Source organism: Mytilus galloprovincialis, chromosome 2 (assembly GCF_965363235.1).
Source record: "Mytilus galloprovincialis chromosome 2, xbMytGall1.hap1.1, whole genome shotgun sequence".
In the NCBI taxonomy this organism is placed as follows: Eukaryota; Metazoa; Mollusca; class Bivalvia; order Mytilida; family Mytilidae; genus Mytilus; species Mytilus galloprovincialis.
Window position 1 is genome coordinate 93159041 of NC_134839.1, and position 24756 is coordinate 93183796.

The 24756-nt window shown below is 31.3% G+C and overlaps 1 protein-coding gene across 4 annotated transcripts in view; it reads left to right on the forward strand.

Moving 5' to 3' along the window:
* LOC143064902 (E3 ubiquitin-protein ligase ubr3-like) overlaps positions 1 to 24756 on the forward strand; it is a 57493-nt gene that overhangs the window by 9315 nt on the left and 23422 nt on the right. The window contains exons 4-22 of one of the 4 annotated variants that reach the window (XM_076238104.1): positions 5309 to 5455; positions 6500 to 6607; positions 7685 to 7699; positions 8405 to 8538; positions 9169 to 9397; positions 9977 to 10383; positions 10973 to 11257; positions 12355 to 12407; positions 12934 to 13073; positions 13563 to 13711; positions 14830 to 14899; positions 15381 to 15477; positions 17036 to 17183; positions 17390 to 17488; positions 18318 to 18504; positions 19196 to 19661; positions 21160 to 21257; positions 22724 to 22879; positions 23400 to 23533. In XM_076238104.1, coding sequence (XP_076094219.1) covers positions 5309 to 5455; positions 6500 to 6607; positions 7685 to 7699; positions 8405 to 8538; positions 9169 to 9397; positions 9977 to 10383; positions 10973 to 11257; positions 12355 to 12407; positions 12934 to 13073; positions 13563 to 13711; positions 14830 to 14899; positions 15381 to 15477; positions 17036 to 17183; positions 17390 to 17488; positions 18318 to 18504; positions 19196 to 19661; positions 21160 to 21257; positions 22724 to 22879; positions 23400 to 23533 — 3122 coding nt within the window. The other 3 variants (XM_076238107.1, XM_076238106.1, XM_076238108.1) reach the window with 3 other exon arrangements.

The window sequence follows — 24756 nt, forward strand, 5'->3', positions numbered from 1 at the left end:
ACACAAGGTTTATGACCACAAAAGGAAGGTTGAGATTGATTTTGGGAGTTTTGGTTCTAAGTTCAGGAATTAGGGGCCAAAAAAGGGCCCAAATAAGCATTATTCTTGGTTTTCACACAATAACTTTAGTTTAAGTAAATAGAAATCAATGAAATTTAAACACAAAGTTTATGACCACAAAAGAAAGGTTGGTATTGATTTTGGGAGTTGAGGTCTGAACAGTTTAGGAATTAGGGGCCAAAAAGGGGCCCAAGTCAGCATTATTCTTGGTTTTCGCACCATAACTTTAGTTTAAGTAAATAGAAATCTATGAAATTTAAACACAAGGTTTATGACCACTAAAGGAAGGTTGGGTTTGATTTTGGGAGTTTTGGTCCCAACAGTTTAGGAATAAGGGGCCCAAAGGGTCCAAAATTGAACTTAGTTTGATTTCATCAAAAATTGAATAATTGGGGTTCTTTGATATGCCGAATCTAACTGTTTATGTAGATTCTTAATTTTTGGTCCCGTTTTCAAATTGGTCTACATTAAGGTCCAAAGGGTCCAAATTTAAACTTAGTTTGATTTTGACAAAAATTGAATCCTTGGGGTTCTTTGATATGCTGAATCTAAAAATGTACTTAGATTTTTGATTATGTACTTAGATTTTTGATTATTGGCCCAGTTTTCAAGTTGGTCCAAATCGGGTCCAAATTAAACTTTGTTTGATTTCATCAAAAGTTGAATAATTGGGGTTCTTTGATATGCCAAATCTTACTGTGTATGTAGATTCTTAATTTTTAGTCCCGTTTTCAAATTGGTCTACATTAAAGTCCAAAGGGTCCAAATTAAACTAAGTTTGATTTTAACAAAAATTGAATTCTTGAGCTTTTTTGATATGCTGAATCTAAACATGTACTTAGATTTTTGATTATGGGCCCAGTTTTCAAGTTGGTTCAAATCAGGATCCAAAATTATTATATTAAGTATTGTGCAATAGCAAGAAATTTTCAATTGCACAGTATTCAGCAATAGCAAGAAATCTTCAATTGCACAGTATTGTGCAATAACAAGAAATTTTCAATTGCACAGTATTGCGCAATAGCAAGAAATCTTCAATTGCACAGTATTGTGCAATAGCAAATATTTTCAATTGCACAGTATTGCGCAATAGCAAGAAATATCTAATTGCACAATATTGTGCAATAGCAAGAAATTTTCAATTGATTGGAGTTATCTTTCTTTGTCCAGAATAGTAGTTGAATCAACTTAAATCATTGTTTTATACAATATACAATGTATATTCACTTTTACTACCAACTGATAAATTAAAACAATCTTTACCATTCAGTGATAACAAGCACCTTTTGTTACATTTTAATATTTTATGATGTATTTAAATGAGTAGTTATTGTTGCAAACTCCATAAGAAATTTGAATTGAGATCAGTTTTGGAAAAAGGGAAAGGGGGATGTGAAAAAAAAAATGGGGGGGGGGGGGGGGGTTAAATTTTTCTCCTTTCAGATTTCATAAATAAAAAGAAAATTTCTTCAAACATTTTTTTGAGAGGATTAATATTCAACAGCATAGTGAATTGCTCAAAGGAAAAAAAAGTATTTTAAGTTCATTAGACCACATTCATTCTGTGTCAGAAACCTATGCTGTGTCAACTGCGGTCGTATAAAGCTGCGCCCTGCAGAGCATCTGGTTGGTAATTGTTATGGGGGTTAAAAATCATGTGGAGTTTATTTTTCACAGACACTGTCAAATTCAGAAGTCATGAACCCATTACCGGTATGGCTGGTTTGCAGCAACGACAAAACGAGTCGTATGGGTTATGTAAAAGGTTAAAAAGATTTGTAAAGCAAACGTTGTCAAATGAAAAGGTTTTTAATGACTTTATCTAGCAAATCGATGCTATGCAACATGCATCTTTCGAGTCTGAATAGAAACCGGAAACGCGGATGTATCAATTTGATTGCAAACTAGGAAATGAATTCGGAATTACGATACAATATTTCTTTACAGGAAATATTAAAAGTTTATACTTTTTAACTTTTAAAAGTAATTCTATATTATTGTTACAATACAGCAGTACTCGAGTTATTTGCGATGAAATAATAATTACTGTTTTACGTCTTATTTTGTACTTCTTAAAAAGGGGATGCTGATTGCGTAAGTCAAAATAAAAGCATGTGGTCAACTTGTTAAACTTTGTAACTGGATTATTAATTTATTTATTTAATCTGAATTATCATAAGCATTTGCGGAAACTAAAACTTAAATAATTTGACAAATGAATTGTCTATCTTCAGATAATATTCTTCTGTCTGGTTTGTTGATCTACCTGAACAAGCTCAGGTACAAGTGATTAGCGATCTTAATCCAGATATCCCTCAGGCGTTTGAACTGTATTGGATTATACTGTAAAAAAGTCTTTGAGTTTTATGCAATTACATGCATTTAATTATAATTGCTAAAAAAATGGCGTCAGGCTATAAAAACAATCACAGTTTTGAACGATGGCGGTGCGCCATCGTTAAACAGGCTATGGAGATCCCTGGATCATTGTTGGAATAAGGGAAAGGGGGGGGGGCAATTTTTTTCATTTTAAATTTCAGAAATTAAAAAGAAAATTTCTTCAAATATTTTTTTTTTTTGAGAGGATTAATATTCAAAAGCATAGTGAATTGCTCAAAAGCAAAAAAAAATTTTTAAGTTCAATCCTATGTCAGAAACCTATTCTGTGTCAACTATTTAATCCCAATCCAAATTAAGAGCTGCATCCAGCTTGAATGTTGTGTCCATACTAGCCCCAACCATTCAGGTTTCGACCTCTGCGGTCGTATAAAGCTGCACCCTGTAAAGCATCTGGTTGAAAACTATTAGAATAGAAAAAAAATTCATCAAGACTAGCACTACAAATAAGTCAACATTGCTATAATTGTCACTTGACTCCTTATTGAAGTTATTGCCTTTTGATAACATTTTTTACCATTTCTTTCAATCTTGATTTATATATGGAAAGCTACAAAAGATAAAAACCTAAATAAGTCAAAATTCAGCAAGACACAATCTACTAAGAATGACTATTTTTTCTGAAATAGTTATTGACTTTTTATAGGAGTGATTGCTATCATTGCTATTGTGCATAACAGGGTTTTTGTGTGTGATTTTGACCCAAAAGTGATAGTCTAGAGAGAAACTGTATAAACAGATGAAATGATTAGCAATACAAGATCAATAAAAGAGTTTTGTTTTTATGCCACACCTACGATAGTAGAGGGGCATTATGTTTTCTGGTTATGTCACACCTACGATAGTAGAGGGACATTATGTTTTCTGGTTATGTCCCACCTATGATAGTAGAGGGACATTATGTTTTCTGGTCTGTGCATCCCTTGGTACGTTCCTTCGTCCATCTGTTCATCCGTTTGTTTGTTCATTTGTCTGTCCCGCATTTAGGTTAAAGTTTTTGGTCAAGGTAGTTTTTGATGAAGTTGAAGTCCAATTAACTTAAAACTCAGTACACATGTTCCCTCTGATATGATCTTTCTAATTTTAATGCCAAATTAGATTTCCCCAATTTTATGGTCCACTGAACATAGAAAATGATAGGACAAGTGGGGCATCCATGTACTGGGGCCACATTCTTGTTTGTCATGTTTTATCCTAGTCCACAATGTTTGCGAGTGTCCATTGTTGGAGATGTGCATAGATCTAGTTAAGAGACACAGTCTCTCTAGACCCTCTAGTTCTGGGAACTACAAATAAGATTGATCTGAAATCTGATATCAGTCTTCATACATGTATGTATAGGCTATATTCTGTAATGAGTTTTAGATCCATTGTCATTTTCCTGCTAATCAATTACAATATCAGGTTAACATATAATGGCCTTTGTAGCATTTTTCTAGGAAACTTTAAATAAGATCTTCCTGAAATTGGTAATTGTTATGAATGTGAACTTCTCTGACCTAGTGATGCATTTTTAGGTTTATTACTAATTAACTTCCTGTTCACCTAATACTTAATTTATTCATTAAAACATAATTGTCATATATGAAATATTTGTCACATTTTTCTAGGGAACTTCCTTACCTTTTGTTGTCATTCTTAATGTAATTGTTGTTAATTTCTGTGTTATTTGACTCTTGTGGAGAATTGTCTCATTGGCAATCATACCACATCTTCTTATTCTTTATATTAAATGGTATCTTGCTTTTCTATATTAAATATGATCAAATTCCTTGCTTATCTACATCCTGTTTACAAAATTCTCATATTTGATTCTTAAAGATATATTCAATATATTAAAATACCGAAATGTGTTTGGTGTTGTACAAAGGTCTATATAACATCAAGCACATTAAAGTATATTCATATATTGAATATTTCTTTGAGTATCAAATATGAGGTTTCTGCTTTTTAAAAAATTTCAATTCAAAATCAAATATAATGATTATTGATCGAAAATTACGAAAACATGAATTTGAATGTATGGTAGTATTGCATCATATACTAAAACTTTCTATACTCAAGATTCATGAAGATGTCCATTAATTATCCAAAGAGAGTTTTAATTGCTAAAAATGCATGAATGAATTAAAAAAACAATTAAATTATAATAATTTCATCAAACCAAGAGGTCCCTTCAGTCAAATAAATATCCTTTTAAGAAACTTATGGAAATAATGCCTGTTGATTGAGAGGAATACAGAGACAAAAGTTTATCTTGTTTTATTATCTGTTTGAATACTGACAATACTCTTTAGTTAGGTTGTTGTCTCTATGACATATTCCTTGTTTCCATTTTCAATTTTATCTTCTTACCAAATATATTGTATATTATAACAACAGTCTGCACAAAAAACTTTTTCAACTACTAGTCTGAAGACCAATATTCTGACATTTTTCTTATTGGTTCAAACAAAGTTTTGCAAAAACTTACAAGTCCGAATGAAATTTTACTAGTCTGGGGCATCGGACTAGTGGCTAACAGTGCAGACTGTAACAAGGTTATAATTAATGGAAAAAATGATACACAGTTCAAAAATATTCATGCTGACAAATTCAGCTGTGGAGAAATTTCCAAAAGTTTTAAATACCCATGAGTTATCATTTATACAGTACATGTATATCACAGTGTGGGCTAAAACAAACGGAGAACATACAGCAATAAGAAATTCACAAGTAAAAATAAGGTGTAAAATTGATGTATGGTGCTTCATCATCAATCTATTTCATAAAATTAAAAAGACCAGAAACCATTCATTAACTGTACTCAAATCAATCTGTCAGTGGATACATAAGACAAATATATTTTCAGAGATGAAAGATACATATCAGTTGGACATGCAGGATGCTGACCAGTTCTTAACCTTTCTACACACACTCAGTGATATGGGGGCAGCCATGAGAAAGGTCATTGGGCAGGCACTTAACTCTAATGCCTTGTACAAGGAGTTAACAGAAGGTTTGTATATATCAGTTTCTACACACACTAAGTGATATGGGGGCAGCCATGAGAAAGGTCATTGGGCAGGCACTTAACTCTAATGCCTTGTACAAGGAGTTAACAGAAGTTTTGTATATATCAGAGTCATGCATTAAATAAACAATTGACACATATTTTTTTCATTACATCTTCAAAGAATTTTAAAGGGCTGTAATTTATTGTTCATACAGTATTTCCAAAATTTGATACATAATTTCAAATATATTTCAATTCTGTTTTCTATTTTTCCATACCATAGAAAATAGTCATATCAGCAAAGCTTTCAAAATACAATATCAATTTTGTGTAATAAATGCTGCCTGAGGGTTTTCAACCAAGATCCAGGAATCTTCACAAAATGTTTGCAAACCTATATAGGCTATACAAATATTATTATGATTTTTTTTAGATATCCCTATCCTAATTTTTTTTTTCTATATTTCCATATAATTAAAAGTTTATTGTAGACCATTCCTCATTGTTTAATAAACATTCTTTGCAACCTAACCATCTGAGTCTTTGATTAATTTTCTCATTAATTTTGGTCATATGAATGACAGTGATTCATATCAAGTTGTAATATGAATCAGGAATGCATGCATTACTATGTTGCCTTACACACATATTGTTACATTATCTTGCACAAGAAGAGAAATAAAATATATGGCATTTGAATAAACTATACAACTGCTTTGATCTAAAAAGAAAAACAAACAAATGAACCTCAATTTTTAAGTTCCCTTGGGAGCATACAGCAAACACTTTTTCTGTTGTTTTTTTTTGGTGAAAATTTGAAAAAAATACAAAATCAGTTTGAAAACTTTGAAAAAAAGGATTATGATTACATGTACATGTTTTGACTGCAAATATTACTAGAGTATGTATCAACAGTGACTTTGAGTCCCTTTTACAAGAAAAGGTCAACAAAAGATTCAGAAACCCCTTAAAACATTAACATAGTCAGTCATACTCACTTAAGCAAATGAGAAATATAGCATGTGGACTCTTTTATTATTATTTCAGTAAACTTATTACCAGATGGGTCGAATAGTTATTTTGTTGACAGCCAGAAAAGATATAACGCTGCATTAGATAACATGACTACACCAAAAGGGTTTGATGAATATGAAAGTAAGAACAAAACCTGTGGTAACGGAGATTAAAATAGAATGAAAAGAACATTTCGTAATGAAACATCCAAGGCACCTCTTTCTAAACTACAGTATATGTTCTTACTATACATATATGTCCAAAAAACGGCTGAAGAATATGGCAGCTGATTTGACGAAACACCCAAGTGAAAAATATTCTGGTTCAAACAAGACACTTGTCATAAATAGTACATTTCAGGATACATTTATCAGCTGTATCATGACAGTTTTATACCAAATATTTCTTCTCCTAAGTTTTACAGAAAGAAGAATTTGTCTTAGCATATTTAATCAAATTATTCATTGCAGCTCCTGTCTCAAGTTGATAAAATAAGTGCTGACTCTTAAATTAAGAAATAATTCATGGTGGCTTGAATATATCATGGTTTTATCTTGGGTGGTCCCTTTATGCAAAATATTTTACCCTGAACGATAGGTGGGGTAACATATCAGCATAAAGGGACAATCCGGGGTAAAATCATGATATATTCAAGCTCCCAACAATTATTTTGATTCTAATAGGACAAATACCGAAATTCTTTTGGATCGAAGCGATCTAGGTGGAGGCAAATATTTGCTGTTCCAATATATAAACACACTATTAAATGGCATTAAAGAACGGAGCAAACTGATTTTGTGATATGCTTAAACTATTTACAATAACGTATTTAGAAAGTTTTTGATGAATTCAAATGATAATTTACTTATATGTCTTAAATGTATAAAAAAAATATGGCTTATAACACATTTTAGCATCGTTTGTTTACATTTCCTTGTTGCAATTATTTTCAGTTTCACAAGTGTGAATTTTCTTGTAAATACCTATATTCTTACGTCATTGTACTATGACGTTGGGAAGCTTATTCATAAAAATGCATATGACGTGGCGGAGTATGATCGGAACAGCCCAGGAAATATATTCATATTTTACAACGGGTGTGTACTCAAAGCATTTGAAGGACGTCATTTTAGAATTGAATTTCATAAATATGTCAAAGGTTTAGAGTTAGACCAATGTAGATTAATATCATTATCTAAATGATTTCAACTTTTTCAGCTTTTCGATTTGGTGGTAAATATTTGCATGAGTTTGATTCCCTTCATTAGGACATACTGTTATTGTAATATGACACTATTGCTATGTTACCCTCCAATAAAACATAATGTTATTTCACTATTGATATGTTACCATTACCAACTATTTTCAGTGTGAAAAACTCTGTATGACTTTCGTAAAACCTTAGTTTTAATTCATTTAAATGAAATTGAAATAAAAAAATTAAAAACATGTTCTGCTAGAAAAACTTGAACAACATTCTTTAGAATTCCTGAATCCCTGATATGGTTTTAATTGTTTTTTTTTAACGAATGCATGATCTAAAGAACATGACATTTAGGCACATAAATGCAAGAATTAAAACACCAAAATTCCCAAAATTGATACTGATGTCTGACACATGGATGTCGCCATAACATCAAAGGAATATTAGATAAAGCTTTATGATAGTTTTAGATTGTCCAAATTAGAGGGACCCAAAAGTAACAGTCTCCTTTAAACTAAATTACAGATTTCTGATTTTCAGATTTTGATACACATGCATAAGAGTACATATGATGACATATTTGATGAACCAGTGAAAAGAATATAAAGAGAATACATAAAGAAACACATTTACCACTTTAAAAAGTAAAAGGCATTTCTATTTTGATTTAGGCTAACATATCTTTTATTTATCTTGATCTTGTATCTTGTATTTATCAATTTATAATTTTGTAGCGATGCCAGGTCTTTCTCAGGAAATGGTACATAAGACATTACTTGATGAACTTACATTCTGGATGGTGAAGTATGAATTCCCACAGAAAATGGTCACATTACTTCTCAGTCTGCTGCCTGATGACAATTATAAAGTAAGGATAGTTCTCTTATATTTTTTTCTGTAATAAAAAATGGATATCTATTTCATATAATAAATTCTTATGTACATTGAATTACATATTCTTCACAAAATAGGGTAAATAGGTCAAATATTAAGATAGTAGCAGCTATAAATAGTGCAAAAATTTCGGTTTCAAAATCTTTTGAGCCGTATGACCAACTTCTAACATCATTTGATAATGCCAATAATTGGGATGACCCCATTGATAGGTTAAAGGTCAAGGTTACAGCAGTTATTGATAGAATAAAAATTTTGGTTTCTGCATGTTGTCTTTTGAAACTGATGTTCATCTCTTATCAAATATTTGTTTTGGTAATTTCCCACGAGATGGTAAACATACCTTTAGATTTTTAGGTAACTTGGTAAAAGTTCAAGTTTACATCAGGAATTGATAGACTGAAATTTAGGCAAACATTTTGTTTTTAGTGGTGGTCCATAAAACCACTTGTCCAACCTTCACCAAACTTGCATGTATCTGGAGATTTATCCTGTTAGCAGTACTTCTTTTACATTAATACTGCTAGTAATTGGTACAATTTCATCAGTTTAAGTCACACATTGATATTATTGTTAAAGCTACAATTTTCAAAACTTATTTCAGGAAGCATTTACCAGAGCATTTATCAGACATTATAGTAGAATGACCCTGGTTCTAATTAATGGTCTAAACAGACCTGCTATATCTAATAGAGTAGTCCACATTAGTGTCCAGTTGTTCAGCAATGAGGTGCTGGCTGTAAAGATGGTGGAGGAATATAACTTACTATACATACTGATTGTTAGTCTGACTAACATGTTAGAGAGTATTTTGACAGAGAGTTCTCTACAAGGTTAGTATGGTGAAGTGTAGATGTTAGTTACAGGTTTTATATCTCTTAAATTGAGAATAGAAAAAGGATATGTGTCAAAGAGTTATTTTCGTGACTTTAGCGAGTAGAAAAATAATTTTATTTTGACATTTAGTGAAATAAGACTCTGATTTCTAACTAGATATAAACTCTCCGTCCTAGAATTTATAGTAGAGTATGTAGCAATATTAAATTCTTTGTGGTGAGTCAAATGGTCTGATGACTCTGTCATGAAATAGAAAATCCTTCATATGATAAGTTCCAAGTGGAAGACATATTCTGTAATATTATTATTATCATTTCTACTGAAGGTCAGTAGTTATCTCCTACAAAAAATCGTCCTCCACCTTAAAATATTGACGACCACGAAATAGCGCAATGGTGTCCAAAGTGGTGTGAAACACAAATCAATCAATCAAATATTACAGAATGAAGAGTAAAGAATATATATTCCGACAGGAACATTTATAATGGCATTGTTTATTAAAAAAAATGTCCAAGGTAGAATACATATACGTTGACAGAGTTTAGGTAACATTTTATTGATTTTTTTCATTTCAGATACCCAATCTAATTTTCACATGGTTGTCGACTGTGCAAACATAGCGATGAAGGAACATTGCTACTGGCCAATTGTTAGTGATCTGATTAATCTGTTTTCTCATAAGGCAATTACAATAAAGTTCTTATCAGATACTAGACTGGTTACCATGTGGTTAGATTTACTGAGCTACCTTCAAGGGATGAACCTTAACAATAGAGAACTCAGTCAGCATGTGGAATTTGAATCAGAAACATATTATGCAGCTTTCTCCGCTGAGTTAGAAATGGCATCCTCACCAATGTGGTCACTGATCTCACACTGTAAATTAAAGGATTCTCCAGAGCTGACAAAATCTATGATAAAGACATGTCTAAATGCACTACAGGATTGGTATGATGCTATCAACTGTAAAGATTCTATAAAGGTTGGTTCACAAAAAGTAAAGTAAAAACACATATGAACATACTACAGAGTTTGTATGATGCTATCAAGTGTAAAGATTCTATAAAGGTTGGTTCACAAAAAAGTATAGTAAAAACACATATGAACATGTATAGTGCAACAATGTATCAATGCAAAAACTAAATAAAGATACGTTAACAAAGACTTTGCAAAAGACATGTCTGAATGTTTGTCAAAATTTATAAAATACTATCAACTGTTAAGATTTATTTTTATCTAAATATTATAAATACATGCATGAACCCACCACAGGATTGTTGTGATGCTACCTTGTGTAAACATTACCTACTGGTTTCAAGTAAATATTATTATAAACACTTGAAAGAATTCTACACCAGTTATATCTATGTTGAAATTGTTCATTGTTTTTTTGAGAAATCAATTTGTATTTAAAAAACCTAATAATAAATGCAACAAAAATAGTGTAATTATAAAGTGAAAGGAGGAATAAACAGAAAATTGTTTCCTTATAAAGGTTAAACTTAACAGAAATATAAAATATTTTTTACAAATACACAGAATATGTATTAAAATCTAATGTTTAATTTCAGCCAAATCCATACCAGTTGACATTCCATCTGCCCTTACATAGATATCTAGCCTGCTTTATGGTACAAGGTATACAGATTCAGGGACTCCATCTCAAAGATATACCTCTGACAGAGAAAATGTTAAAGACCTTATTAATACACCCACTACAAATACAGGTTGGAATTGCTGAAATCTACAGCCAAATGTGGGTTAGAAATGGATTACAGATCAAAGGTCAAGCTATGACCTATATACAATGTCATTTCTGTTATTCAATGGTAGATGCAGACTTATATTTAATGCAGGTAATTGGAAATGTTTTTTGTGTGATCAGTTGTCTAAATACATTGATAAGGAATAAGTATGCATTATATAAACATGATATACTAAGAGAGAAGATAGCACTTTTCTTGTTCTATATCTAGATAGTTTGTCGGAAGGTCTTCAGTGATGAATGGCACATGACAACAAGATTAAAACTGTTCACAATGTTTTATTACAGTACTGTAAGTTCAGAACTTATTGCGATGTTTTTATTATTGCGAAAAATGAGACAGGGTTATAATCGCAATAATTTAAACTCACATTTTGAAAAGTTTATATGAATTAAACAGGATTTTTGTCGAGCCATGAGACTTTTGTCGCAGAAAGCTCAACATAAGGATAGTGATCCGGCAGTGACGGCGGCGTAAGCTAACTTCTTAAAAGCTTTATATTTTAGAAGGTGAAAGACCTGGATGCTTCATACTTTTTATATGGATGCCTCATGGTACTAAGTTTCCGTCAGTCACTTTTCCAATGTCCTTGACCTCGTATTCATGGTTCAGTGACTACTTGAAAAAAAAAGTTAAGATTTTTTGTAATGTTAAATTCTCTCTTATATTTAGTAAAAGGATAACTATATTTGGTATGTTCATACCTTGCAAGGTCCTCATGCCCGTCAGACAGTTTTCACTTGACCTCGACCTCATTTCATGGATCAGTGAATAAGGTTAAGTTTTGGTGGTCAAGTCCATATCTCAGATACTATAAGCAAAAGGTCTAGTATATTCAGTGTATGGAAGGACTGTAAGGTGTACATGTCCAACTGGCAGGTGTCATCTGACCTTGACCTCATTTTCAGGGTTCAGTGGTTATAGTTAAGTTTTGTGTTTTGGTCTGTTTTTCTTATACTGTATGCAATAGGTCTACTATACTTGGTGTATGGAATGATTGTAAGGTGTACATGTCTAGCTGGAAGGTGTTCTGCAAATAGTCAAAAAATTACATAAGGACTTAAGAGCTACGGTTCCGCAGCTAGGATATGTTCAATTACCTTCTTATGCTTGTCTGCCGATTTTATAGCTGTTTTTACTGGGTCTAGTTTTTTAAAAGTAAACACATATTAAATTTATTATTCCAGATTTGTGCCTGTAAACTTGATCCGGATTACTTTGTAAGAACAGTTTTAGAAAGGTAAGATAACTCAAGATAAACGTACTGTGAATACTGTTAGTGTTTGACTCTTTGTTATAACATATTTATTTGCCAGTTGCATATGCATATAAAATATATATACAAGAGTAAATTCATACCAAATCAGAAATGTTCACTGATGCCTGGAAAAACATACCATACTTTCTAGTGAAGTAACCGTAAAGGGAGAAGGGAAGATAAGAACCATTATTTTGCCATTAAAATAGTACAATAAATTCATTACCGGTATATATTATTGATAAATGACTTGGACAATTTGTGCTCATCACTTTATTGCTACAATATCCAAATGTAATTTATCCAATATACAACCTGTTGAAAGCAATTTATAAGATAAAGTCTTTTATTTATAGTGGATAGCTGTTAGTACGATAAAACTATTTATTTGATTTCAATCTATTATCTTAAAACAGATAGTAAGTGGCACCAGAAGTTGTGTTATTTGCTGGGTCATATTTTAGTTGAATATTCATATACATGTGGTTCTACATTATTTGTGTTCCAGGTTCCACATAGACAATTGGTTATCCTACTCCACTGCACCACCCCCTATGAACGTGAAACTTGAAGGAGATCAGGAATCAGCTATGGTAGATGCTGTATTAACCTACTTTAGTACATTGTTAGGAATCAGGACATATCTAGGTAGTATATCTAGTGCAGTTGGGCATTAATAAAGTCAACATTCTACATTTTTTCACAATAGATGAATCAATCATGTTGTAAAAAGAAATGATCTTTGGAATCTCTATCAGTCACTCCTATGCCATGCTCCATTGAGTTTGGAATTTTTATTTTGTGACAAATCTATAAAACTACAAAAATAAACATTTCAAATCATTTAGCCTTTGACTTGTTATGATTCAATAGACCTATGCACTATAGTAATATTTTTATCAGTCACGCCTATGCCATGCTCCATTGAGTTTGGAATTTTTATTTTGTGACAAATCTATAAAACTACAAAAAGAAACATTTCAAATCATAAAGCTTTTAACTTGTTATAATTCAATAGACCTATGCACTATAGTAATATTTTTATGTAAAGTTGTTCAATTCTGTGGATGGTGTGGAAGGAGAGATGTGTTCATTACAAGAATAATTTTGAATGATGGTTTAAAATACTTATTGTAGGAATTACAGAAGTTAATTTAACAAGATTAGAAATGTCTACATTATTATGTATGGCAGACAGACAGCACAGCCAACTGATGGATTTAATGCCAGAAAAATCTGGTATGACTGGTCATGGCAAGGAATTGTTTGAACCCACTCTAAAAGAGGTAATTTAATTCTAAATAATGTTATGAAAAGATTGCTTTGTATTTGTTTAGAAGTTAACCTTATATAGCCAAAGATTGCTTTGTATTTGTTTAGAAGTTAACCTTATATAGCCAAAGATTGCTTTGTATTTGTTTAGAAGTTAACCTTATATAGCCAAAGATTGCTTTGTATTTGTTTAGAAGTTAACCTTATATAGCCAAAGATTGCTTTGTATTTGTTTAGAAGTTAACCTTATATAGCCAAAGATTGCTTTGTATTTGTTTAGAAGTTAACCTTATATAGCCAAAGATTGCTTTGTATTTGTTTAGAAGTTAACCTTATATAGCCAATTGTGCCACACAAAAATGTTTTATGAAATATTTTTGAATCCTGTATGTCACAGACAATCTAGCTGTAGGTGAAAATTTACAAAATTGATTCTGTTTAAAAATTCACTTTCTTTCTGGCATTATTTTGAGCAAGATCTTAATCATTCGCTTGAATTTTTATTACTATCAAATGAAGTACACAGTAAAAAGCTAATTTTATTTCAAAATTTGAATCACATATGTGTAGTAGCAAACTTTTGAACATTGTTTTATCATAAAAAAAATGACATTGATGCCTCTTTTCCATAGTACTGAGGGCATATGAAAAATGTATGCCCCACCATACCTTAAAATTATAAAATATATGTTAATGTCATTGAAGACCTTGCTTTCTAATGGTACCATTTATATAATCCTTATACCATTGAAGACCTTGCTTTCTAATGGTACCATTTATATAATCCTTATACCATTGAAGACCTTGCTTTCTAATGGTACCATTTATATAATCCTTATACCATTGAAGACCTTGCTTGCTAATGGTACCATTTATATAATCCTTATACCATTGAAGACCTTGCTTTCTAATGGTACCATTTATATAATCCTTTTAAGTTTTTCTGTACATTTCTTTTCACCTTAAGGTTTAAGCATTACATCAATTTATTTTTGGTATTAGAAGTTAAGTTTTTATTAGTTCCTTTCACAATTTTCTAAGTGCAAAAATGTGCTGTTTAAAGTGATAATTTAAGTTTAAACTCTATTATCATTTGATCTATATGAAAACCATATTGAAATATAATTTGCAGGTGGCAGATTATAAAGCTCCTAATCTAGAGGCTAGTGGTGGATTACAGCAAGGGACATATAAACCCAAAGGTTAGAAAGTATTTCTGTGACAGAATAAGGCTAATGTTGTTAGCAAGCAGGTAATGAGATGCTACCAAGTTTTTGAAAGTATAAACAAAAATTACAAATGTTAAATATCTTACAATGTTAGACAAGTTTACTTAGTTCACAGTATGTGATTATATAATAGAAGATGTGGTATGATTGCTAATGAGACAACTCTCCACAAGAGACCAAAGGCTATAAAAGGCCCCAAAATAACAAATGTAGAACAATTCAAACGAGAAAACTAACAGCCTAATTTTTAATTTTTGTATTAAAAAATGAATGAAAAACAAATATGTAACACATGAACAAACAACAACCACTGAATTACAGACTCCTGATTTGGGACAGGCACATATATACAGATTGCAGTGTCTATATAACTGAAAACTGACTGTTGTTAATGCTATTAAATGAGACACCATATTCAGTAGTAATGCTAATACATGTATATTGTTTTTGTCAGGAGAAATTTGGGAGAAAGATTTTGACCCAGTGCATGTGTCAATGAGAGCTTTATACAAGAAAGACTTGCAGTCATCTATGGACAGATATACAGATTAGTAAGATAATCTTGGTTTATATGACATCAACATTACATCTTCAATCAAAGAAAATAAACAAACCTCAGGTTATCTTTTCTTAAAAAAGGGATTACCAACATTTTCTGTTTTCATTTATCAAATGCAGTAAAACCTCTCTATGTCCAACATCTTGCTTCCAAGTGAATAGTTTCTCATTTTGAGTTCCAATTATATAAAAAGATTGTTAATCAAATTTATGAAACAAATGTTTTGTTACTTAATTTACTTGTACATGTAATATGCTGGTGATGGTACCTGTGATAGAAGACCTTTGGGGTTATTTAAAACTTTTGAAATTTATTATGCTTGAGAGAAAGTTGTGATGAAAAAAAACCCTTTTATTTGATCTTTAAAATTGACTGCACCTATCATTATTCCTTAGTATCAATTGTATGGTAACTTCTGGTTATATTAGGATGTGAAATGGACCCTTTGTTATTGAATAGTTTTTATACGCCCGTCAAAATTTTGACGGGACGTATTATGGTATACAAATGTTCGGTGTCCGTCTGTCTGTCCGTCTGTCCGTCCGTCCGTCCGTCTGTCCATCTGTCTGTCCGGCGTAAACATGTTGCACCGTAACTTGAGAACGACTTACCTAAATTTCATGAAACTTAATATAGTTGTTTTTTATGATGATCAAATGATCTGAATACTTTTTGGTGAAAATAAGATTTAAACTTTTTGAGTTACGGCACTTTGTAACAAAAACAGGGGTGTTTTTTTTTTTCACATGTCGCACCGTATCTCAAAAACGATTCTTGATTATTGCTTAAAACTTTACACACTTCTTAGTTATATTGATCCTAATATCTGTATACTTTTTGGTGATGATTTAAAATTTCATTTTTTAGTTATGGAGTATTTTGTAAAAAAGGGGGAGGGTTTTTTACATGTCGCGCCTTATCTTAAAAACGATTTATGATTATTGCTTAAAACTTCACACACTTCTTTGTTATATTAATCTAAAGATCTGTATACTTTTTGGTGATGATTCAAAATTTAAATTTTGAGTTATTGAGTATTTTGTAAAAAAGGGGGAGGGGTTTTTTACATGTCGTGCCGTATCTCAAAAACGATTTATGATTATTGCTTATAACTTTACACACTTCTTTTTTATATTAATCTAAAGATCTGTATACTTTTTGGTGATGACTCAAAATTTTATTTTTGAGTTATTGAGTATTTTGTAAAAAAGGGGAGTTTTTTTTTTACATGTCACATCGTATCTCAAAAACAATTTATGATTATTGCTTGAAACTGTACACACTTCTTTGTTATATTAATCTAAAGATCTGTATACTTTTTGGTTTGATTAAAAATTTTATTTTAGTGATATTTGTAAAAAAAAAAAAACAGGGTGGGGGGTTACACATGTCCCGTCTTGTCTCAAAAGCAATAAATGGTAATTGCTTAAAACTTTCTCAGAAACTATTTATGATTATTGCATAAAACTTCCACACAAGACGTCGGGCGTATCATGCGCTCATGGCGCAGCTGTTTATTCTAGTTGTAATTCTGATGTAATTTTTTACAGTGTAAAACAGACTGGTAAATTCAAAGGGAAAGCATCTCCATGGCCACCATTCAGATGTCCACGGGAAATTAATCCGGAGTACAAAGATCTTTATAAGATATTGCACTGCAGAACTATGCATTCCTTTTTGTTTACTGTTATGCATAAGGTAAGGTTTTCTAAGATAATATCTTCATGGCAACCATTTTGACTTTGATATTCATAGAAGAAAACCATTTGACACAAAAAAAAAATTGTTATTAAAGTCATCTATTCCTAGAAAATTAGTTATTAAAGAATAAAAGGATAATTGATGAATAAAAAAAATGATTTTCTCAGAAACAATATTAATATTCATTAATTTTTTTTTGATAGGCTTTAATGTCCACAAGTATGCCAGACAGTATTTTATACCATGCCATCCACCTTATGGATTTATCATTGTGTTTACCACCGCCAGATACTAGTCGCAAGGTAAATATTTCTTTACTATGACATTAGTGTATGTATATTAAGTTTTTTTTATAATTTATATCCTCATGGTTCCGTTATATAAGTAGTAAGTATTTTAAACTCCTGTTGTTCCTACTGATCTCACATCAAATGTCCCAATTCTAGTATTTAGATAGATTAAAACATTTATATTTATTATGTAAGGTGAATGAAAATATTTTAAGACAATAAGTACTTGACTCTCACTCTTAAGATTATGTTAGTGCCAGGTTTCTTATTCTTTTTAAATTTACATTCATAAATCATTTGTATTTTAACCCTTCCAGTTAATGTTCAGTGTATTTCTTTTTTTAGTAAGTTTTGTATGATGAGGAATACTATTATAGATTATAGTTATAAACAGCAAGATTTGAAAATATGTCTTTTAAAAGGCAGTGAAACAGCAACATCTTAAGAAAGTTAAATTTGAGGGTCATGCTATGGCCTTAAACAATGAATGCAAGTGCACTCTATAAAAATGTTTGAAGAATCTCAAGCAAAATTATATCACTGAAAAAATGAAACACACACAGGCTTGTAAAATAAACAAATTTTATGTGGATTTTGAAAATTACAAGTCACTATTTCAATAATTTGGAACATTATGTTTATGTCTGTAAACTCTAGCAGTCTGAAAATCATTTGAATTTTAATAAAAATTGATATTCACGAAGTAATGAAATCTAAAAAAAAATGTTTATCTGTTGAAGTAAAATGTATAATTTAAGACATATTTGAAAGAAATTATGAATTTAAGGAAATGCATATATTTTAATTGTTGAGAAATTTTTACATTATGACTTAATTTCAGATCAGAAGTTTCAATGGATTAGTCCATGATAAACAATACAATGAATGGTTTTCTGGTAGTAATATTCTACAGAATGCTAAAGAGATTGTCCGAGAAGTTATGGTGCCAATTCCTATTGAAGATAAGCAATTCTCACTTCTATCTAGTCTGGAAGAAATGTTTCACTTAGCTCCTAGTTCTTTATCAAGTGAGTTCTAAAACTGGTCATTATCTAACAAACTGACATTACTGATGTTTTCAGCAAGTTAATCTGGTAAAATTGCTATAGAAATAATCCTTTCATCGTCAAATTATGCTGTTATACATTCTCATTTACAAATTATATGAAATGTGAACTCTTTCTCAGCATTTAAAAGTAGTATGGGAGTATAAACAAAGAATGTTACAATTATCTATTCTTTTTCTTAACATATGCTACTGCAGCTTAGATACTTAATACCTGTATGAATGTCATTATTGTAATGAAATTGAGAATGGAAATGGGGAATGTGTCAAAGAGGCAACAACCCGACCAAAGAGCACAAAACAGCAGAAGACCACCAATGGGTCCTCGATACAGCAAGAAAATCCTGCACCCAGAGGTGTACTTCAGCTGGCCCATTAACAAAAATATGTACAAGTTCAGTGATAATGAATCTCATACTAAGCTGGGAAAAATATATAAATGAACTAAAATAAAAAATCATACAAGACTAACAAAGGTCAGAGGCTCCTGACTTGGGACAGGCGCAAAACTGTGGCAGGGATAAAAATGATTTTTGAGATCTCAACCCTCATCCTATACCTCTGGCCAATGTAGAAAAACAAACACACAGTAATGTTAACTTTAGTATTTTATTTAACTTTTCAACACTACCTAAAACATTATTATTTTTCAGTATCTGGAGGACCTATTACCGCAGCACATTCAGGACAGATACCTGCAGTTAATCCTGTGCCTGTTCCTACAGAAATAGAGTTTGATAATGACCCATTCCCACTGGTTCCCATTCATAAGTTACCAACTCCTACAAGTGCCAAACATGCCTCTTCACAGTATGAAAATAAAGGTGTAGAAACTGATAAAGCTCAATATACAAATGTGCCAATTAATGAAAGCATAATATCTTTACTGTTTAAACTTCATGCTAAATTATCTGGGAAAGAAGAACAATATATTCCTTTGTCAAGATCCAATCGATCTATTGGTGACGCTCCTATTGGGGATGGACCTTATTTTATTGGTAGAGTTCTAGATAAATTATCTCAACAAAGTACCACTTGTGCCAGGAACATTGAGGAACTGTACAGTGTGACGAGTCCTAAGAAAGACAACCTGAAACAGTCAGAAAGAGATGAGGAAAGGTATGTTAAAAAAAGTCAAGGTATGGATAAAGCCAATCTCATAAAATGTGACATTATTTATTTTGGACAGCACCAAATAAAGACTAGAAGAAAATGTTTTGGATAAAGCAAAATGACAAAAGAAATATCCAAACAAATTTTTCAATTACATCATTGAAATTTCTTTTTTTTGTTGTTGATACGAAATCTAAGATTACTTTGATATCATTAAAACTTTTTTTTTCTGTGAACTTTAATATGGCATCATGATAAGCTGATGGCTATTCATGATTTCTGTAATTTGATCAATGATTTTGTTGTCATTTCTATATCAGTCAGGGGCGTTACTTAAACAAGTTATTTTTTTTAATTACTTATGTAAGTAATTTTTTATTTTAAATACAATTAAATGACTTAATAGAGTTATTTTAATTTTCAATAGAAACATAGACTAAATGTAGTTTTCATGATTTTAAACTACATTTTATATCATAAAATAAAGAATTTATCAAATTTGAGAGGAGTATAGAGATGAAGGGTTACTTTGAAAATAATAACAAAAATATTACTTGAATAAGTTATTTTAAACATTTTTGAAAAAAATAGCAATTACACTTATCTAAGGCACATATTTAAATTATTTAGGTTACAAATTATAAATAACTTCAGGTCTTAATTAATTCACAAGTATCTATCTATTTATATCAGTCTACCTTCAAGATTTTAGAGGAAAATGATAATTTAATAGTCCCAAGAGACCAATCTTTGACCCAGAAGCGTCGGTATGAAAGATAAGTGCGTCGGAAAGTTAATTAGTGTTTCTGAAGAATTAGTTTTTATATATCAAGGGAAAAATAACCAGATAACTGTGAAAATTATTTAAAGCTAGTAAAATCTGTATTCTTGGACACCTATAAAAATAATATTCAGAAAAATAACTTATATAAGTTATATTTAAATAAGCCTCGTTTTCAACATTACTTGTATAGGTAATTTTAATTGTTACTTGTTTAAGTAATGCCCCTGACTGTATATGGAATATCACATTATTTGCCATTATCACTTATTGATTTTAAGCACTGTTTTTGTTTGGATTCCACTGATCCTTATTAAAGGCCTTTCAGAGCATATAGCATGACATTATTTTTCTTTCTTCTCTTTTTTTGATCCAATGTCTCATGTAAAGAGTATGCCACACTCTTTGCACATAAAGACCTCCTTGCAACAACTCTCTATATGGGGTCGGTAGGTGGCCTATTGCTAGGTCAAATATCTGTTCCTATGTAATGTATCCACCTTTTCAGTTGGCATTCTAACTTTTCCTGACCTTTATCCTGGAAAACCTTAACTAAAGAACCAACATATTGTATTTATGAAAACATTCATGAAGTATTTGCCTCTCGATGTCAAGCAACATACAATCTATCAATCTCTTTTTATGAAACTAATACACATAGTTGCCTTTTTACCCCATTTAATGTATAAAATTCTGTAATAACAATACTTTGTTACGTTTCAGGAGAAGGAAGGCCAAAGAAAGACAGAAGAAACTTATGGAACAGTTTGCCAACAAACAGAAAGCCTTCATGGAACAAAATAAAGAAGCTGATATATCTGGTATATGTTGTTCCATGTCTCTGTGATATATCTGGTATATGTTGTTCCATGTCTCGGTGATATATCTGGTATATGTTGTTCCATGTCTCGGTGATATATCTGGTATATGTTGTTCCATGTCTCGGTGATATATCTGGTATATGTTGTTCCATGTCTCGGTGATATATCTGGTATATGTTGTTCCATGTCTCGGTGATATATCTGGTATATGTTGTTCCATGTCTCGGTGATATATCTGGTATATGTTGTTCCATGTCTCGGTGATATATCTGGTATATGTTGTTCCATGTCTCAACATCGGTCAAAATGAATAGATTCAAAAAAGACATTTTATATTATGTTGAAAACAAATATGATAGATTATATGGTGTTTGTGCCATGAAAGATATATTAAAAGCAATTGGTTTTACAAAAATAAAGTCCTTTTCATCTTTAAAAACTATCATTTTCCCATATATTTGTGTTTTTTATGCCCCACCTACGATAGTAGAAGGGCATTATGTTTTCTGGTCTTATGGGTCTGTTTGTTCGTCTGTTCATTCGTTCATTCTTCTGTTCGTTCGTCTGTTTGTTTGTTCGTCCCGCTTCAGGTTAAAGTTTTTGGTCAAGGTAGTTTATGATGAAGTTTAGAGTGGGGTGCTCATTTTCGCCATATCTTTCCATGATTTCTTCAGTTTATGTTCAGGTCTTTATGTTTTTGAAGTATACTGATATTTCTATATGAAGATAACTTCATATGTAAAATATTCTTAGCTTGAAAACTTGTTTGTTTTGAGAAAAATCATCTGAAAAGTTGGATAAAAGGGTGTTTGAAATTTCCTGATTTTTTGTCAACGGGGGACACATATTCGCCGTTTTTACACATCTATTTAAAACCAAATAACTGCAGCTTTATATAATATTTATCAAATAAATTTCATTATAGATGAACAGCAGACATTTCAAAGTTGTAAAAAACAGAAATTTAGGCCAATCAGTCAAAAATTACTAAGAAAAAAATCTTTGAAAATCCTGTTTTTCATTCAGGAAATTGACTGAAAATCTTTGTCCGTTTTTGGATTTTTTGCAGTAAGCGCCGTAATTTTGTTTAAGTTTAAAAAATAATCATATTTGTTATAAAATTATAATTTATCGGCATATTTCTTCCATTTCAGCCATCCTTTGAAGTGTTTACACCTCAAAATCATAAAACGGCGAAATTGTGTCCCCGGCGAATATGGGCCCCCACTCTAAGTCCAATCAACTTGAAACTTAGTACACATGCTCCCTATGATATGATCTTTTTAATTTTAATCCAAATTAGAGTTTTTACCCCAATTTCACGTTCCACTGAACATAGAAAATGATAGTGCAAGTGGCGCATACGTGTACTTGGGACACATTCTTGTTTTCCCAATGATATTAATTGTATGATCTATGATCTATGTCTAGGAACCCAGGCATTATTACAATGTTTTTTATTTCAGATGATGACCCTAAACCTAGTTTGTCATCAGAATCCCAGAATGATTCCTATATTCCTGGTGAAGAAAAGGAGTATGAATGTGTTATATGCGGTCATAGTAGTCCATCTACTGAAGACAAAACCATTGGCTTGGTAGTGTTGATGCAAGCAACAAGTGGTGTGTTACATTATTTATTCATTTTTAGTCTACCAATTCCTCAATTTTTGTATAAACATAGAAAGAGAGAGGTATTTATTTGTTAAGAATGAAATGATTGAAATGAACTGAAAATGAAAACCACATCATCCACGTAAATAAGAGAATTTATTTTCCGAGTTTTCATGAATTACTTAAAATAAAGGTCTTATATTATTCAATTAAGAATCTGGAAAAAACTGACAGTATTTAGAATATGGATGTTCATACTTCTGAAGATTTGTAATAAAAAAATACTTTAAATAGCTAGTTTATTTACAAGCAAATTTTAAATCATCATGATTATTTAAGAAATGATTTTGAAAACAATTTCACAATTTAATGATTATGTTAAGTTTATCCTACATATAAATGCATACATATTAGTTTGATAGACTCGAAATTTACGATAGCCATGACTTATGTTTATAGCAACAAGAGAAGAATTTATCTGCTTCTTTAGTTTTACATAATAAAACTAATGCAATGATATTGATTACAGTACTGGGTCATAGGTTACAGACAGACACACCTATAGAACTTCCAGTGGATGGAGGAAAGTTTAAGTTCCATCCCGTCACATGTGCTTCTATGCATAGAAAAAGATTGAAGACATTGTTTGAACATTTTGATGAGGTTTGTATAATAGTTAAATCACCTTTTATTTCATGGAAGGAGTCTTTGAAGATTTATTTCTGACATCAATATGAATAAAGCCAGGATTTTTTAATTTGTCGGTTTACGGATCTGCCGACCCGATTTTGCCGATTTCCAGAATATAAATAAAAATTGACTTTTCATGCTTTTTTATTCCTGCCGACCCTAACAAATGCATTATCCCTGGAAAATGATTAAAATATTCTTTTTTTATGAAATTAAATGCATTAATCACTAACAAAATTGATAACACTTTCTGTTGTGAAAATATATTTAATTCCTGCCGACCCTAACAAATGCATTATCCCTGGAAAATAATTAAAATATTCTTTTTTTATGCCCCGTCTACGATAGTAGTAGGGGCATTATGTTTTCTGGTCTGTGCGTCCGTTCGTCCGTCTGTTCGTTCGTCTGTTCGTTCGTCTGTTCGTTCGTCCGTTCGTCCGTCTGTCCCATGTCAGGTTAAAGTTTTTGGTCGAGGTAGTTTATGATGAAGTTATAGTTGCATCCATTTGTAACTTTACATACATAGTCATTATAATAGGGAATTTCTAAAAAGTACCTCAAATTTAGGTTTTGGTCCTCATTTCATGGTTCATTGAACATGAAAATGAGATTGTGTGAAACAGCTCTTTGCCAGGTTAAAGTTTTTGGTCGAGGTAGTTTATGATGAAGTTATAGTTGCATCCATTTGTAACTTTACATACATAGTCATTATGATAGGGAATTTCTAAAAAGTACCTCAAATTTAGTTTTTTGGTCCTCATTTCATGGTTCATTGAACATGAAAATGAGATTGTGTGAAACAGCTCTTTGCCAGGTTAAAGTTTTTGGTCGAGGTAGTTTATGATGAAGTTATAGTTGCATCCATTTGTAACTTTACATACATAGTCATTATGATAGGGAATTTCTAAAAAGTACCTCAAATTTAGTTTTTATGCCCCACCTACGATAGTAGAGGGGCATTATGTTTTCTGGTCTGTGCGTCCGTTCGTCCGTCTGTTCGTTCGTTCGTTCGTCTGTTCGTTCGTCCGTCTGTCCCGCTTCAGGTTAAAGTTTTTGGTCAAGGTAGTTTTTGATGAAGTTGAAGTCCAATCAACTTGAAACTTAGTACACATGTTCCTTATGATATGATCTTTCTAATTTAAATGCCAAATTAGAGTTTTGACCCCAATTTTACGGTTCACTGATAGAAAATGATA